General features: G+C 37.1%; 2 protein-coding genes across 2 annotated transcripts in view; both read left to right on the plus strand.

Moving 5' to 3' along the window:
- The window catches only part of cdk6 (cyclin-dependent kinase 6), a 52,209-nt gene extending 48,628 nt beyond the window's left edge, over positions 1-3,581 (plus strand). The window contains exons 6-8 of the mRNA XM_038288645.1: positions 1,844-1,894; positions 2,049-2,184; positions 2,287-3,581. Coding sequence (XP_038144573.1) covers positions 1,844-1,894; positions 2,049-2,184; positions 2,287-2,439 — 340 coding nt within the window. The 3' untranslated portion in view covers positions 2,440-3,581. The remainder of the gene's footprint in view (positions 1-1,843; positions 1,895-2,048; positions 2,185-2,286) is intronic.
- Positions 3,582-6,131: 2,550 nt separating this feature from the next.
- On the plus strand, positions 6,132-14,680 carry fam133b (family with sequence similarity 133 member B). Its single transcript, XM_038288972.1, has 11 exons — positions 6,132-6,281; positions 9,084-9,181; positions 9,736-9,814; positions 10,025-10,126; positions 10,202-10,234; positions 12,228-12,299; positions 12,699-12,797; positions 12,896-12,934; positions 13,012-13,101; positions 13,862-13,912; positions 14,080-14,680. Exons 1-11 carry the CDS (start codon positions 6,258-6,260, stop codon positions 14,173-14,175), a joined length of 783 nt encoding a protein of 260 aa, XP_038144900.1. The 5' UTR covers positions 6,132-6,257; the 3' UTR covers positions 14,176-14,680.
- Positions 14,681-15,941: the final 1,261 nt, after the last annotated feature.

Here is a 15,941-nt window from a genome sequence, read left to right on the forward strand (position 1 = left end):
ATCGTGTCGGAAAGTGTGGGTGTTGAGCTATGCAAGGCTTCCTGCAAGTGGAAAACACAGGGAAGTACAAGGTGGCTGGCAGGTTACTGCTGACTTCCTCAAGTGGGGGTCACTCAAACAGTCATCAGACCAGCATTTGAAGTACAGCGTGTGAAAATATTCGTAAACCATGAACTCTTCCAATAAAGCTCAAAGACTTTCAAGACCAGCACAAAGAGGCACATAATTGCAAAGCAGACTAAAAATTCTGCATGTTTATCTAACCAAATGCCTTTAAGTGTTGCTATATGTAGTCTGATACTCGTACATAAAATTTGCACATAATCTAACTAGTAAATACAATTATCTTTACCTGTTTCCTCAGGATATAAACAGTATATATTTGAAGTTCTCAGAGGTTGTCTGAGAGCAACAGTGTTTGGAACACACTGGGCACTTCAGTTATGGTGATCTGGAAAGGATTCAGGCAAAGTCAAAGAACATCTCCCAGAGCTCTCCTCAGGAAACCTTTCAAAGTTGGAAAATATGTGTTTTGTTTTTCTCCACCTTATCAGTTGAGCATTTACCAGAGGAACAGCCAAGAGGCTGTTATGAGGTAACTTGAGGTGCTTCAGAGATGCAGAGCTCAGGTGGGACCTTTTCTGGATAAGGCAATGATTAGATGCTAATAAGAGGTTTATCAACAAGTGGCAAAAAGAAAGCCTTTGTTGAATGAAAACAAACAGCTAAATGGACGTAGCAAACATGCTGAAGGTGCTTGGATGTGTTTAGATTAAAATCAAAGTTTTTGGCTGATATGAAAAAAATACTTCTGGGAGAGAACTAGGTTTTGTATATCAGCTATAACCGATTTTTTATGGTACAACATGGTGGTGGAAGCATCATGCTGTGGGGATGTTTTTCATTTGCGTGGAGAGGAAGATTGGTCTGTGTTGATGGGAGGATTGGGGGAAGCTAAGAACAGGACAAACCTGGATATGGAGGAAAAACTGTTGGAGGTTGCAGACGGTTGACCTTCAGGTTTTCATCGGGCACTACTTTATGTTTTTTTTTCCTATTAAACACAAACATTTATTAAGATATAGAAGTTTGTAGGTGTAACATAAAATAGTGTGGAAAATTTCAGTTTATATGACAGTTTGACAAGGCGCTGTATATGCTTTAAGTTGAGGCTTGGTGTAGATTTACCATTATTATTTAGAAGACTGTATACCTTGATGTTTATTTCTTATCTTTAATTTTCCAAAAAGCCATGAGGTATAAAAGTTATTATAGCCTCTCTTCTTCCTTTCTTCTCAGATGAACTTGAACAGGAACATCTCTTTCAGGTTCCTCTTTCTCTGCTAGAGTAATCCAACTTTTCCTCCACATTAATTTCAGTCCCACTCGCCTGCTCACACTGACGGAGCAGGCAGCCAAAGCTGACGGGCATAGGAGCCAAACAGACTTTTTCTATCCTATGAGGCGACTTGTAGGCTTGTGTTGATGACTACTGGAATTTGTGCGAGTGCCAGGCCCGAGCCATGACCGCCCACGGGTATCAGGAAGATTGCCCAAAGCCACAGGAACCACCAGCAGTCCTGCTACTGCTCCCCTCCTTCTTTTCATCCTGGTTCCCTCCTTCCTGTCTTTAGTGGTCTTACCAGCACTGCTCCACAGTCCTGACAAAATGTGGTCTTCAAAGGTTCACATCAGGCTCTCACATTCCTACTGCCCCAAGTAAAAAGCCTGTATATTCACCTAAAGCAGGGAGACGAACATTAAAACTGGTGTCTGCAGTGAAAGTTGTTGAGATGATATTCAAACTGATTTGTTGTTGTGTTTTTTCTCATTTCTATCCTAGACCTCTTTTTCGAGGAAACTCCGATGTGGATCAGCTGGGAAAGATCTTTGAGTACGTACAAGTAAAAATTGTATCCAATCTAAGCAAAAATAACTTTTGTAAGACAGGATTGTGCATTAAAGTAGTTCTAGAATCATCTTTACCTGGGATATGTTTCTGAAAAAGTATAAGATGCTCATTGCTGATGGGCTTTATCATTTAACAGTGTTGTTGGGGTACCTTCACCTGAAGACTGGCCTGAAGAAGTGGCCTTACCTCAGAGTGCCTTCACACCCCGACCCCCAAAACCAATAGAAAACCTGGTGCCAGACATGGATGGGGAAGGACGAGCCCTGTTAATGGTTAGTATTAACATCCCTTCAAATAAGTCCTTATACATTTTTGGTTGCGTGATATTCCATCTAATCTTTTTTTTTTTTTTTTTTTTTTTCTTCCATCTGTAGCAATTTCTCACCTTCAACCCCTCGAGGAGAATATCAGCCTTCGCTGCGTTGAGTCACCCTTACTTTCAAAGTGTGGACAGTCACAGCAGGAGCCTGTATGCTACACATTCAATCCCCTGCATCAAGCCCTCTATTGAGGAGAGGACTGCCTGATGGTCCTCCCTGCAGTTACCCCCAAACAGTGTCTATGACAAGTATTTCTTGTACCCAACTTGTTTTATTGGGTTTATAACAACTAAAACCACATAAATTAAGCATTTTGACACTGATCAGCAGAAATCAAATGAGTCTATAACTCTAAAATGCCTCTTGATGTTGGCCCGTTAGGCTAACAGACTATATCTCTTTGCAGCACTTTCCTACTGGAGTATGCATGAGTTAGTACACAAAAACTGTGATATTAATACTTTATTTTTTTTATCTCCAAACAAAACAGCTAACATTGATCGGTTTAAAAGCTCACTTGTTGTAGCCATTCATTTAGATTTCACGTGTCTGATGATATTCACAGCCAACAGGGATGACTTCAGTCTTAAGATTCATGGTCAGACATTGCTTAGGGGGATTTCATGCTGGTTTGTGGGATCTAAAAATAAAATAAAAAAAGTAATAAATTACTGAGGAAAAACTTACATCTTTCCTTTACATTTTAAATGGAAAAACAAACAAAAAAATGCGTCGGATCTTTAACCTAACCTAGCTTGGTTGATGGACCCTTTCATTATATTTTACCAGCCAGTCTTTGGTAGGAGTGTACCAGCATCCTGACCTGGCAGTATCTGCCTGTTCTACTTTAAAAAAGTTCCAAATCCTTCAAAGCTGCAAAGGCATCTTTTGGTCACAGCCTTTATTGATTATTTCTTTAAGGACTGTTTGACGATCATCACAAAACATTTCATTTCTTGTCAGACAAGTCAATCTTTTGTAGATTTGATTGTATCCTTGGACTTACTGTGATGCCTAGAGACAAAACCCTCATCATCAGCTTCTAGGTCAATTTATACCAGTTTTCAACTAAAAAACATCCAGTTTTAGTAAAGTTCCTCCATATTTACCTACATTAATAGTGACTGTTTTCACTTTGCAACATAATAGCACACGTCCTTTAGACCTTTCTTTTTACTTACTTTACTTCTTTTCAGTTAGATTCATTCACTATGCTGTAACTTCTCCTCAATATAAGGCCTTAACAAAGAATATTAGTAAAAATTAAACCTGGAAACCTAAACTTCCTTACATTTAATGTTGCTGGGGAAAATTCTCAGTCATTCCAAAAAAAAGTAAAAAACAAAAAACAAAACCAAGTCTTGAAACTGAATTAAAAAACTTAATTTAGGGCCATTCACATTTATGATACAAGATTATTGCAGCTTTTTTACTTTTTAATTCTCTGTTAAATGGTTTTTTGAATTGTAAAGATTAATTTCCTGCATGATTGCAAAACAATATTTATTAGGGGCTTTGAAAGAAACTGTTTTCTTGTGATTTCAGTGTCAAAAAGCTTAATTGGTTGTAGTTTGATGTAGTATATAAACTTAAAATATACTGAAATGATGGGAGGGAAATACTTTTTATGATCACGTACAACACTCCTGAAAGTACTCAAAAAAAAAACAAGATGGTGAAAAGGGAGATTGTGCCCTTGAACCATGCACAAAAGCTGCCATCCCAAGAACCAGTGGATCACAATTGCTGCTTATAGGATGTTAATTGTTGCCTAATGCAAACATAGGCCTGCATCATAGATGGACTTCTAGATTAGTGGACGGACAAATTATGGAGGCTGAAGCTTTGTTATGACCAGTGTTTAGACTTTTTTAGACTTCCCCCCCTGTTTTGAGGAGCAGACAGGGTCTGAATTGGACAGCGTGGATCTCACCTGCTTTTATGCTCACTGTGGAAATGTGTGGAGGGACGAACAACAGGAGCACTCTTACAAATACTCAACCCAAGCATGCTTAAGTACCTATAAAGTCACAAGGAATCACAAGCCAGCCTCTCACTGCCATGTTTCCTTTTTTTTCTGTTAACTATAAGATCGCTGCCATCGTGTGGATATCTAAAGTATCTGCAGCAAAACCAGTAGCGGGATTCTAATGGTTGCTGCAGTCTTCAAGAACCCAATGGGCTGATCATAATGGTGCTGAGACAATGAAAACTGTTCCTGCCACTTACGCTAAGACTGTTTTTCATTTTTGAAAATATTTTTTTCTGCCATTGTGGGATTTTCTCATTGTAAAATTCACTTAATTACTATCTACATCAATGCATAAGGCACAGGCTTGACCTCTGTGATTGAAGTCCCACCAGCACTATTCATCATGAAAACATTTGGCAAAGTGTTATCAAAAATGTTTTGTATTTAATTTAAATTTTGTTGACAAGTCTTATATGCTTTTTACTGGATTTTGTTTTTCTTAATACGCTGGGCATATGATATTCTTACACCAAGTGCACCAATTCTGCACATGATTAGAGTTTGTACGTCTAAGGAATGTGTAAAAGCTAGGTATTGGTACTGTACAGTGTATTCAGCTAGGTGCAGCAACAGAAACTGTTGATAAAGTACATAGATATGTCATAAAGTGGCTAGATGTAGAGTAGGTGAAGGTCAGTGGAAAGTAGTGTGATGAGAAAATTTTCCTTCTTGAAATGTTGGATGGATTTCCTTTACTTTGAACTGATGATGGCAACGAATTTAACAGTAGTTTGATGAAATGATACACATTTTTATTTACAGTTTTTTGCTTTTCACGTAATTGTGCCGTTTTATTGCTGTTCCGTTTGTTTTTTTGTTTTTATTTTTTGTAAATGAGTAAGAAAAAGGCAACTTACGCAGAGCTGTATTTTTGTATTTGAACAGTAACAATTTAACACTGGTCGGTTTGTTTTTAACAGGTAGTGCTACTAGCACACACACACAGACACACACTCATTTTTCAACTCTCTCAGGTTTTTTTCTGGATGTCCAAACCTTTTGGACACAGTTTGCACAACTCCTGGCTTACTACGTGACCACAAATCGACTTCTTCAGGTTTCCTATCAAGCTGTCTCATAATGGTGTCTTTGACTATAGTCTACTGTCAATACTATTTATCAGTTATATTACTGTAGCCATTTATGTTTGGAAGATGTTGTTTAGTTAATGAATAATAGATCTGCTTAACTAAACACTGTGCATTTTCTATATGATTGCAAGTTTTCTGGTATAAGTGCTCCATAACAAAGCTGCATAATTATAAAGTTATAATGACTTTAGAAATAGTGTTTTATAATTGAACTAATTATATTTTCAAAGACTTACAATCTTGTAATTCATTTCAATCTAATGTCAGTTGTCCTTTGTTTGTTTTTTAAGGAGCTTTACAGTTTAAGAATTATTAAATTAAGGATGGAATATTGACAGATTGACAAAATGTATGTATGGAAGCATTGGTTGGATAATATTGTCTTGCACCAGCTGAATAAAATGCAGGATTTTTCAAATGTTTGGAGTTGTCTATATATGCAGATGAATCAGATAATCACACACTTTCAATTATTGCTTCTAGTTGTAAACTTTGTTATATTTTATTGAAAGGAGCTATAGGAATTTATGCATCTTTTAGGGGGCTGCCTGCTCGCCTAAAGGAGTCGTCTTAGTTTTTCTTTTGTTTTTTTTCAGGCCAGACACAGAATATTTATTACCAGTAAAATTATGAAGTTATTACTCGGCTCAATTTTGCTTGTTTTTTTATTTGTTGTTTTTTTTGTTTTGTTTTTGTTTTTTGTTTTTACCTCAAATGTGGAAAAAAAATTGTTTGCGGAATACCCTATAACGCCCACTAGGTGGCAGTAATGCATGGCTAATGATTGTGATAGCGTCGCAGTCGAAGAAGACTACAGGCACCGCTGTTAGCTTCATACTATGCAGTAGTTACCCCAATGCTACCAAAATAACACTAATGATTATTCTTATTATTGACTGGAAATGGGCAAGAGAGACAATCGAGTGGTGAGTTAACTTCAGGCTAACTGAACATACAAGTTGCATGCTCTAATATCTGTCAAATTTTTACATTAAAAAGGTTAGCTTTAGCATTAGCATTGTTGACTACGTTATGTGGCCTTTTTTTGTAAATAAGTCTAATATACTATTAATATGGCGTCGTTAAATAAAAACGGAAAGTCAAATAGAATAAACGTTAAAGGAACTAAAATTTTAAACCCAGTCTGTGCAGTAATGCTAGCTTTAGCTTCATTTCAGTGTTGTCATTCTTTTTCACACGAAAGTAATAACTGGTGTTATAGTCCGCTGTTAGTAATAGAAAGTAGCATATGTATTATTTATTTTAAGTTTTGAAAATAACTTGCCGCTACTTAAAAAATGACTTATTTCTTTAAAGAGTCTAGCGTATGAAAATTAAACAATGAAGCATTAAATAAATACATTCCCCTTTACTTTACACACCTTTGTTCACGTGATGGGTTAAGAAAGAAGAAATGCATCCTAACAAACATGCCGTAAATGTAGAATATATTATGGTGCAACAGAATATGCAGACAATCTATCATGACATAATATAAACTATGACTGCATCGGATTGAGCATCCTGCACAGCAAGATGTCTGCAGACCAATCACTGTATTTATTGCAATGATAGGCTGTTGTGATAGATTAACTGGTTGTGGCAGCTGGAGCTGCTGATGTTTCTAGAAAGGTAGCCCCGTGGATGCCTGTCTAAAAATACTTCTAACCCATCTACAAAATGTTTTCACATACTCAAGTTCACTTATACATTTTAGTGTCCACTGAGAAAAAATGTGTTTGAATCACCAATGATTACAAAGCAGCATCAGCAGCTGCTGACTCTCACTATGGGGACCTTCCCGCTGACCTTAACAAGATCAACGTGTGAAACAGAAATCACATTATTTTTAAAGTACAGGAAAGTCACTGTTACTGCAAAATTTAAGTAATAATTTCAACAGACATACAAATATCCCAATCACTTCCATGTTCTATTAGTCAATCTATCATCAATCTGGAAAGATCCTGAACTGTCACCAGATCCCCATATTAAATCCATGTCATTCGCAGTATTATCATAGTGTTGGCTGCATGCATGTAGCTTTAATCATGAGACCATGACCGGCTGTTTCTGAACTGGTTTTAGCTGCACGATGTGTACATTAGGGTTGAAATTTATTTCTTTTGGAGAGCATTTCAGCTAATAAAATCATGTTTTTGCTGATGCAGAAACCTTACTTTTTATGTATCCAAACTTGAATTTAAATCCCAGAGTTAGCAGCTACTACTACGGTGTATGTATCACATGCCACAGCTGTTTGATATCCAAGCAGAGAGGGGAAGAAATGTGTCTAGATGTGCTCTAAAAACAAAAGTATAAAGGTTGGAATCATAGCTTCTCCACTAGATAACCAACTGCAGCATTTAGAAAAAAAAGGCAGTTAAGAAATCAGGAAACAATCAGATTAACTTGTGACAAACCGGGTATTTCCTGAGAGATTAGGTGGCTGCGTGTTTGCCCAATCAAAACACTCCAAATGTAAACCGGTCAGGACAAATTTTGTAATTTCTGGCCTTAGATCTATCTGTTGTGTAGAAAGAATGTGAAATGTCATAAGAAACATGTTTTTTTTTTTATTACAAAAATGCATCAGTGGTAGACAGGCAGCATCTAAAAGCGTCTCAGTCTTTTAATTCCTGACTGATGAAGTTGTGATCCATCTCAGTCTGGAAGAGTATGGCCTGTTAAACACTCCAACAACTGAGATAATGTTTAAATCCTTAAATTAGTATTGCAATACATCAATTTGGGAATTGTAATTGTCATTCAGTATTTCTTCATGTTGCAATTATGACACTGCCATTGTAATTATGTTCATAGAGTCACCTGTCCTATTCCATTCTGTTTGTCAATGGAAGCCACATTATTGCATTTGCATCCATAGGAACTTTATATCTGGCAATTTGATCATATTTTGACTTTCTACCCTGACGTTATACTGCATGCTTCACTGGCACAGAGGGAAAAAAGAATAAGCTAACCCATCACAAAATGCTAGTCTTTTCAGACTTGCATCATAACATTATCTTGCTCTACTCCGTAAAATCAGTTAAATGCAATGTGAGAAAAGGTGCCAATGTGGCTGTGAACCTACAACCTTCAATATTCTCTATATCCTTGTGTCCTTTCTTAACTAGCTAACATTGTAGACATGTCAGATTATATCACCTGGGGCATTTTACCTGGTAACGGTTACTGAGCTGTGTGTTGGACAGCAGACCTAGATCAAATGGGGACATTTACATTTTCAGACTCAGCTGGTCGTGCTAATTATCTTTTGCTTTCCGCAATATGAGATTTTTCTTTACTTCCTTACCACTTCTACTTATGACAGAGTGGGGTCACCTCGTTAAGAAATTATTAGAAAGTAGGTTCTGCACCGTAGCTTTAAAGAGTTAAAATGATAAACAATCACCCTGGAGGCTGTCTCTTTTGCTTTTGGAGCAAAGGATCGGCATTTGGCCATGTTTCCTCAAATTATACACATATCCACACAGCATATTGACTGAATCATAAATGTATTTTTATAAGTTGTTTTATCATCAAAAAGTTGATAATCCAAAAGCTCTGTTTGTTTTCCATTTCAAGGACACCTGTTTTATTTATTTATTTAATCCTGTATGTGTTTGTTGCTTAATATCATTGTATAGATATTTTCTTCAGTGTTTTTAGTTATCATCCCGAACTGAACGTAATGAAATCAATTTTCCTCGGTTGTGTTCCAGGCATACATAAACCCCATTGCAGCTGCTCGATCCAGGGGGCCGGTGCAGAACTCCGGACCAACTATACAGGATTACCTAAGCAGACCTCGTCCAACATGGTGAGCTGCTAATTTCAATAAACAAGACAAACATGTTTCTAACGTATATATGTGCTATAATGGTACAACCCTTTTGGGTTGTTTACCAGATCTCTTATATTGACGGGGAAATCAGGTCTTTTAAAATGTCAAAATAGAAAGTGAAGTTATGGCAGCTAGGTTATTGTTCTACTTTGTGAATTGTAAATTGTTAGCAAAGTTATCTAGATTCTTCAGGCTTGCATTTAAACTGTGAGGTGTGCTGAGCTTATTTCCTGCTTATAAAAAGCCAATAAAGCACGGAGGTATAAAATGATTCTGCTTTCTGTCAGCAGAAAGCTTCTGATTATACCAAGATCTGACCTCTTATTAAAAAAAAAAAATCTGAATATAGAGACAATACTGAGCAGTGGAAACAAACTGCTCAGTAAATACTGTATGTCATTATTATTTTTATTAAATAAAACTTTTTTTCTAAACATTTAGGATTGTTGCTCTGACTAGATTCTATGAGTAATTTTGGATAACTGGTTGCCTTGGTAATTCGACAAACTGATTAACTGCATGTTTAACAGGGAAGAGCTGAAGGAGCAGCTGGAGAAGAAGAAGAAGGGGTCTCGAGCCCTGGCTGACTTTGAAGACAAAATGAACGAGGTAATGATGAAGCGACCACTACTGATTTCACAGAACCGCATTTAAACATTTTAGGAAAAAAGCAAGCCATTGGTTTAAAATGATCATGACCAAATGCTTGACAAATGAATTACGTTAAAGAGAAAAAGGCGGTCTTGATTTACATACATGTGTTAACAACACATCAACTCATATTCGGGAACTAATATTTAGTTGGTAAAATGTTTGTAGAGATGGAGGAAAGAGCTGGCTAAAAACCGAGAAAAAAAGCTTGGGGACAAAGAACGGGATAAAAGATCAACGGACAGAGAGGACAAGAAAGACAAAAAAGAGGTATGTAATCTTTATACAAATTTTTTTTGTTTAGAGATAAATTCAGTATTTACTCACCACAGTTCTCTGTTTCAGAAAAAGAAGAAAGAGAAGAAGAAGTCTAGCAGGGTGAGAAGAGACCTCCAGTGCTTTTTCGTTTCACTTTCACAACGCTCATCTTTTTACTCCTGCATGTAAAGTTTCCAAGGTCTCATTTATAAAGGATTGTGGGTGTTTGACTAAAACTGTACGTGGGTCAGAAAGCTGAAAATTTCTGTACATGGCTCCATCTAACGACTCCCCACATTCAACTATAAATCCGGGTAAAGAGCCTCATAAATTAGGTAATTAAGCAAGCCAGATGACTGATTTTTTAGTTTTTTAATGCTTAACAATGGTAACTGCAGGTAAGAAAGCATTATTTCAGACAAAGGGATAATTTCACCAAATTATTTTGTTCCTAAAAGTTGCTTCTGGCACAGACTTAATTGTTGACTATGTTTAACACCTGGGAAATATGGAAAACCAGCATTGTATGTATCTATAAGATTTAAACAGGATGAGTTTCGACTACATTGGTTTATATTTAGATCTTTTTTTATCTCTCTATTAATCTGAGGATTATCTTGGACATTTATTTAACTGACTTCCGCTTAAAGCCACATATTGTATGATTTATGAATATCTTATCACTGATAAATATATCTAGGGCTGCAACTAACAATAATTTTTCAAATCGATGAATCTGTCGATTATTTTTCGATTAATAAGCGGATAGCCAAGGGTTCCTTAAAGAAGATTTTTTACAAAATTAAACCAGGTGAAATAAAAACTTTTGCACTTGTGGATTTCTGGAGAGTTAGTTGACAAACATTTTATTTTGATTTTAAATGCAAGATTGTTTTTTTTTTTTACAATTTTTGTACAATTGTTGCTCTAATGGGGTCGCTCTGTCAGCTAAAGGCATATTTTACAGTCTCTATACTCCAGTTAATCATGAATTGATTACTGAATTGATTAATTTAATTAATTGTTACAGCCCTAAATGTATACTTTAGCTTATATATTAAGTGCTGATATTTGTGTTTCTTTACCCCTTGCTCTCTTCTACATTTCAGTTGTGCGCGCTGACTTTTTTTAACCCCTGTGATGATCAGGAATGAGCGTGTCTCCAATACAAACCAAGCTCTGCACATGGATACAAAATCGTTTTAGCCATTTGATTCAGGTGTGGAGGTGTGAAAGATGTAGGATAGTGGACCTTGAGATTTCTGTCAGGAATTCCAGATCAACTTAGAAGGTAGTCATCATCATTGGCCAGGAAACCTTAGTGATCCCGGAAAATCCGCTCCCTCCTAAAGGGCTGGTTATTCTCCTGCAGCAGCGTATCGCAGTGAGCTTGATGCAGACATTTTTGATTTATGCCCAATATTGAAGCGTGGTCTGCGCTACACGCTGTGGGTCTAGATACGCCTGAGGCGGTGAGGAAGTGGGACAAGTTTGCTTAGGGAGAGGTGCAGCAAAGTGTCTTTAGAGGGAGCGGAGACGTCTTTTTTTTCACTGCGACACCTACGCAGACGACCTAGTTTCAAAGTAGAACTTAGCCTTAACTCTCCCATTTTCATTAGCTCCAGCAGAGCTAATGCATCCATTTGTGCAGCAAAATATAGAGGCGATACTGCAGTGTTTAAATCTTTTCAGCAATCTTTTTTTAATGTTCGCCTGTGGTACGGCTCATCCTGTTGATCATCAAGGCGATGGGAGCTTATGGAGCCTTTATTAGCTTTTATTTTTATTTCTGTGCGTAGATTGTCTTATTTCCCCACCTCACCATCTGTCGGCAGTTTTTCTGACCTGCAAATTGTGTATATCTCCATATGCATGGGTCAGAGTTGACCTGAGGAGCCGGTTGTTTTCAGTGCAATTTTATTTTGTTTGTCTGTTGTTGTTTTTTTAGGGGTCCCATCATTTACTGGATTTTCTGGCCCAATTTGGCGGACACACAATCTTTATAAATGAGATCCTGCATTCTTAGAAATCAGATTTAGACTTAATGTCAGTTTTTAGCCAATTTCATTGGCTCAAGTCTAATGAACCCTGCTTCTAATGTGTTTTGCTCAAGCATTCTTCATCTTCCTCCTCCTCATCGAGTTCTGATTCCTCCAGCAGTTCTTCTTCAGACTCTGAAGATGAGGTAGGTCATGTTGTAGAGATTTGGCGAAAACTGTCTAGTATAATTAATTGTTCTGTATTTTGAAGTGTAATTCTAATCTCAGTTTATGGGTTTATAATTACACCCTGATATTTTTTTCATAATGACAAAGATGGATTAGATAAAAGCATATTTTTTTTAGAGTAAAATGTTTTCCTGCAGAGGCTAGAAATTCAACCCAAAGGTATGGAGAAAAAAATGCTGTTATGTGAATAAGAGAGTAGATTATAATGTTTTTGACAGATTGTAGAGTTTCATCAAATTCTGATCAGAAATCAAGCTGCATTTTAATGTTTTTGTTTGTCACCAATTTCATGATCACTGACACACATTGAATCACCTTCTTTTTCTTTTTTTTTTACTGAATATACTTTGACACAGGACGAAAAGAAGAGCATAAAGAAAAAACGGAAGCGCAAGAGATCCTCCGCCAAGAGACCGTCGGAAAGTTCGGATGAAGATTCGGATGCTGAGAGCAAGGTTTTTCTTTTTTATTGATGGATTCTGACTTAGCATTAAAAAAGACCTTCAGGCTAATCTGTCTTTTTTTTTCTTTTTCTTTTTTTTTTTGTCCAAAGAGAAGGAAGCAAATCAGGGAAGACGGAGATAAAGATAAGGTAATATAAATCTGACCACTTAATAAGGTTTTATTAATTTTAAAGTTTCTAAACCAAGCAAATCTTTTCTCCCTCAGGATGAAAAGGAAGGTAAAAGGAAAAGGAAAGCTGAGAGGAGTCACAGAGACTCATCGTCAGAGTTCTCTGTTGGCTCAGATTGGGATGAGGTAATATTTACTGTCACTCTACTGTTAGTCCTGTAACTTCTTAATTTCACTGTTAGAGAAGATCATCTGCTTAAGATGATTTTTTTTATATTAAAGTGGTTCTAAAAGCATGATGTCAGCAATCATCAAATAAAGGCTTTTTTTTGCATTGTTTCAATTACTTCTACCAGATAATTTAGGCTTTATATTAATGACCTCTATGAGCCTTTTTTATGTCCAAATTGCTGTAAAAACCTTTATGATGTAGATTTTGTTAGAGTCGCTATAGAGAAGCACCATACAGAAAAACAGCCTTACATGACGGAAATCACGTACGCCAGTCGGAAAAAGGCCTAAAATATCTTTTAAAGGATTAGACCAGACAATTTCTGTTCAGTTTGGTAATGAAAGTGGTTTTTGACCTCTTTTTGTGACCACAAGCTATTTTATAGCAGCAGGTATGCTGGTCAGATGTTCACTGCCATAAAACCCCTGCTCAGCAATGAGGTTACATTTTTTGGTCTTAATGAAGCAAAAATGGATCAAAATAAAATAACATGGAGATTTCAGTTCCACATTCATAGCTTAGTACAACTTAAATAGTTTTTATTATTATTATAATATCCTAATTATTATATATTAGCATTAATACGTGGGTATTTTGTTTAACAAACTTCCTCTAAGACGAAGCTGTTCCTGTCAGTATGAATTAAGAAATACTAATGATTCTAATTTCTTTGAAGATGTGTTGAATGTCTCAACTTTAATTCCTTGTTTACAGGCTGAAGCCAAGAAGAAAAAGAGAAGTAGTGAGGAGAGGGAGAGATTCACTGTGAGTAATTTCTTTTTTCCCAAATTTCACAAGCACAATGTTTGTCATCATGATCACAATGCATTGGGGAGGAAAACAAGCCATTTTGCAAGAAATAAAAAAGTTGACAACTTTATTTGAGATGTGGCTGAGTGGTTTTATATTGTTGCTATTATTTGGTGTCTTAGGTGAAATCCAAGAAGAAGAGGAAAAAGAAGCACAAGAAGCACGGCAGAAAGAAGAAAAAGAAGGCCACGTCTCAGTCGGACTCTGAGCTTGACTGAAAACCGTTTCTTTGAAGCGCTACATTTTTTTTCCCCTTCACACTTCATCAGTGTCTTTTGCCTTTGATGGTGAAAAACATTTTCTCATGCAGCTGTGTCTATCTGGATTGAACGAGATGAGGGAAATGCTGGTACATCCATGGTCCTTCCCAGCAATGCTTTTTCATAGATTAAGATTCCCTCACCAACAGGACTTCAGTGCTTTTCCTTTTTTTTTTTTTTGTATTTATCCCATGCATCTGACACCAAGTCAGTGTGCTTTTCGCCCTGACTTCATACCTCACATCTCCCAGTGCTACACAAGGCTGCTCTGCCAGTGCCTGTGTCATGCATGTAGACACTGATGTCTCGCCAGCCTCACATTGAAGTTGGATCTGTTATAGGATGTTAGCCACACAGGTGATAGTAAACTCCACAGATTGTTTTGTTCAACGAGGTGTTACATTGCAGCGTAAATGTATAAATTACAGGAATTCAATAAAAGTGTTGTTTTAGCTTTTTTTGACTACTTTGTTTTGAACTTGATTCTTGTTGTATGAAGTGTGATGGTAAATGCATCCAGAAAGTATTCACAGTGCCGTACTTCTCCCACATTTAGTTTTGCAACAGCTTGAGTCCAAATTGTATTAAATTAGTATCTTGCCTTAAAATTCTGCACACAAATCACCACTATGACAATGTGAAGCTACTTTTTTATTTTTTTTAGATGGAGGCAAATGTATTGAAAATTGCAAATTAAGAAACCATTTTTCAGGGATTCACAGTCTTTTGCCAAAAACTGAGCAGAGGTCACTATTGTTTCCATTGATCATTCTTGTGAAGTTTCTAGAGCTTACATGGAGTCCACCTCTTCATTTGGCTGCACCTGATTATCAGCAGTACACACCTGTCTATGTGAGGACCAATAGCTTACAGTGCAGGGGTTGGATTCAGTCAGGATTAAGACACAGGTCTGGATAAGATATGGAAATATTCCTGCTGCTTTGAAGGTCCAAATAAACTCTACACCAGGGGTGTCAAACTGGTTCCAGAAAGGGCCTTGTGGCTGCAGGTTCTCATTAGGCCATCATATTCAGATTGGACTCACTTGGTGAGATGACTGGAGTGTGGCGTGCTATTGCTTGGTTGGAAAGAAAACCTGCAGCCACACGGCCCTTTCTGGAACCAGTTTGACACCCCTGCTCTACACTTTACACTTCCATCATGTGTAAAGCGAAGAAGCACCAGGACTCTTCTTAGAGTTGGCTGCTCTAAGAAGGAGAGAAGGGGAGGTGACCAAGAAACCCGTGGCCACTCTGGCACAGCCCCAGGGTTCCTCTGTGGAACCGTCCAGAAGGATAACAATCTGCGGCGATCCATCAATTAGTCCTCTATGATAGATTTCCAGATGAAAGCTTCTCTTCAATAAAAACCACATGACTGCCCATCTGGAGTTTGCTCAAATACACCTGGAGGACTCACCATGAGAAGCAACGTTCTCTAATGTGATGAGACAGAGATTGAACTCTGGTGTTAATGCCAGGTGTCACGGGTCCTCACCAGGACAATACCACCTGTACAGTAAAGCATGGTGGTGGCAGCATCATTCTGTTTTTTTTTTGTTTTTTCAGCATAAATAACTGGCTAACAGGCTGGGATGGAGGGAACTAGAAAGAATAGAATTAAACTTTATTGTCATTACACTGTCACAAGTACAAAGCAACTGAATGTAGTTTGTTTCTATTCTGAAGTACTATACGGGATATAAATATATTTATTGACATGTG

This window comes from Cyprinodon tularosa, unplaced genomic scaffold (assembly GCF_016077235.1).
Source record: "Cyprinodon tularosa strain WSP-4 unplaced genomic scaffold, ASM1607723v1 ctg26, whole genome shotgun sequence".
Classification (NCBI taxonomy): Eukaryota; Metazoa; Chordata; class Actinopteri; order Cyprinodontiformes; family Cyprinodontidae; genus Cyprinodon; species Cyprinodon tularosa.

What these genes read in the sequence shown, in the direction of transcription:
- fam133b (XM_038288972.1), top strand. Translation starts at nt 6,258, where the DNA reads ATGGGCAAGAGAGACAATCGAGTG. An exon ending in AGCAGACCTCGTCCAACATG is followed by an intron (nt 9,182 to 9,735) that starts GTGAGCTGCTAA and finishes CATGTTTAACAG; the next exon opens with GGAAGAGCTGAAGGAGCAGC. An exon ending in CTTCAGACTCTGAAGATGAG is followed by an intron (nt 12,300 to 12,698) that starts GTAGGTCATGTT and finishes ACTTTGACACAG; the next exon opens with GACGAAAAGAAGAGCATAAA.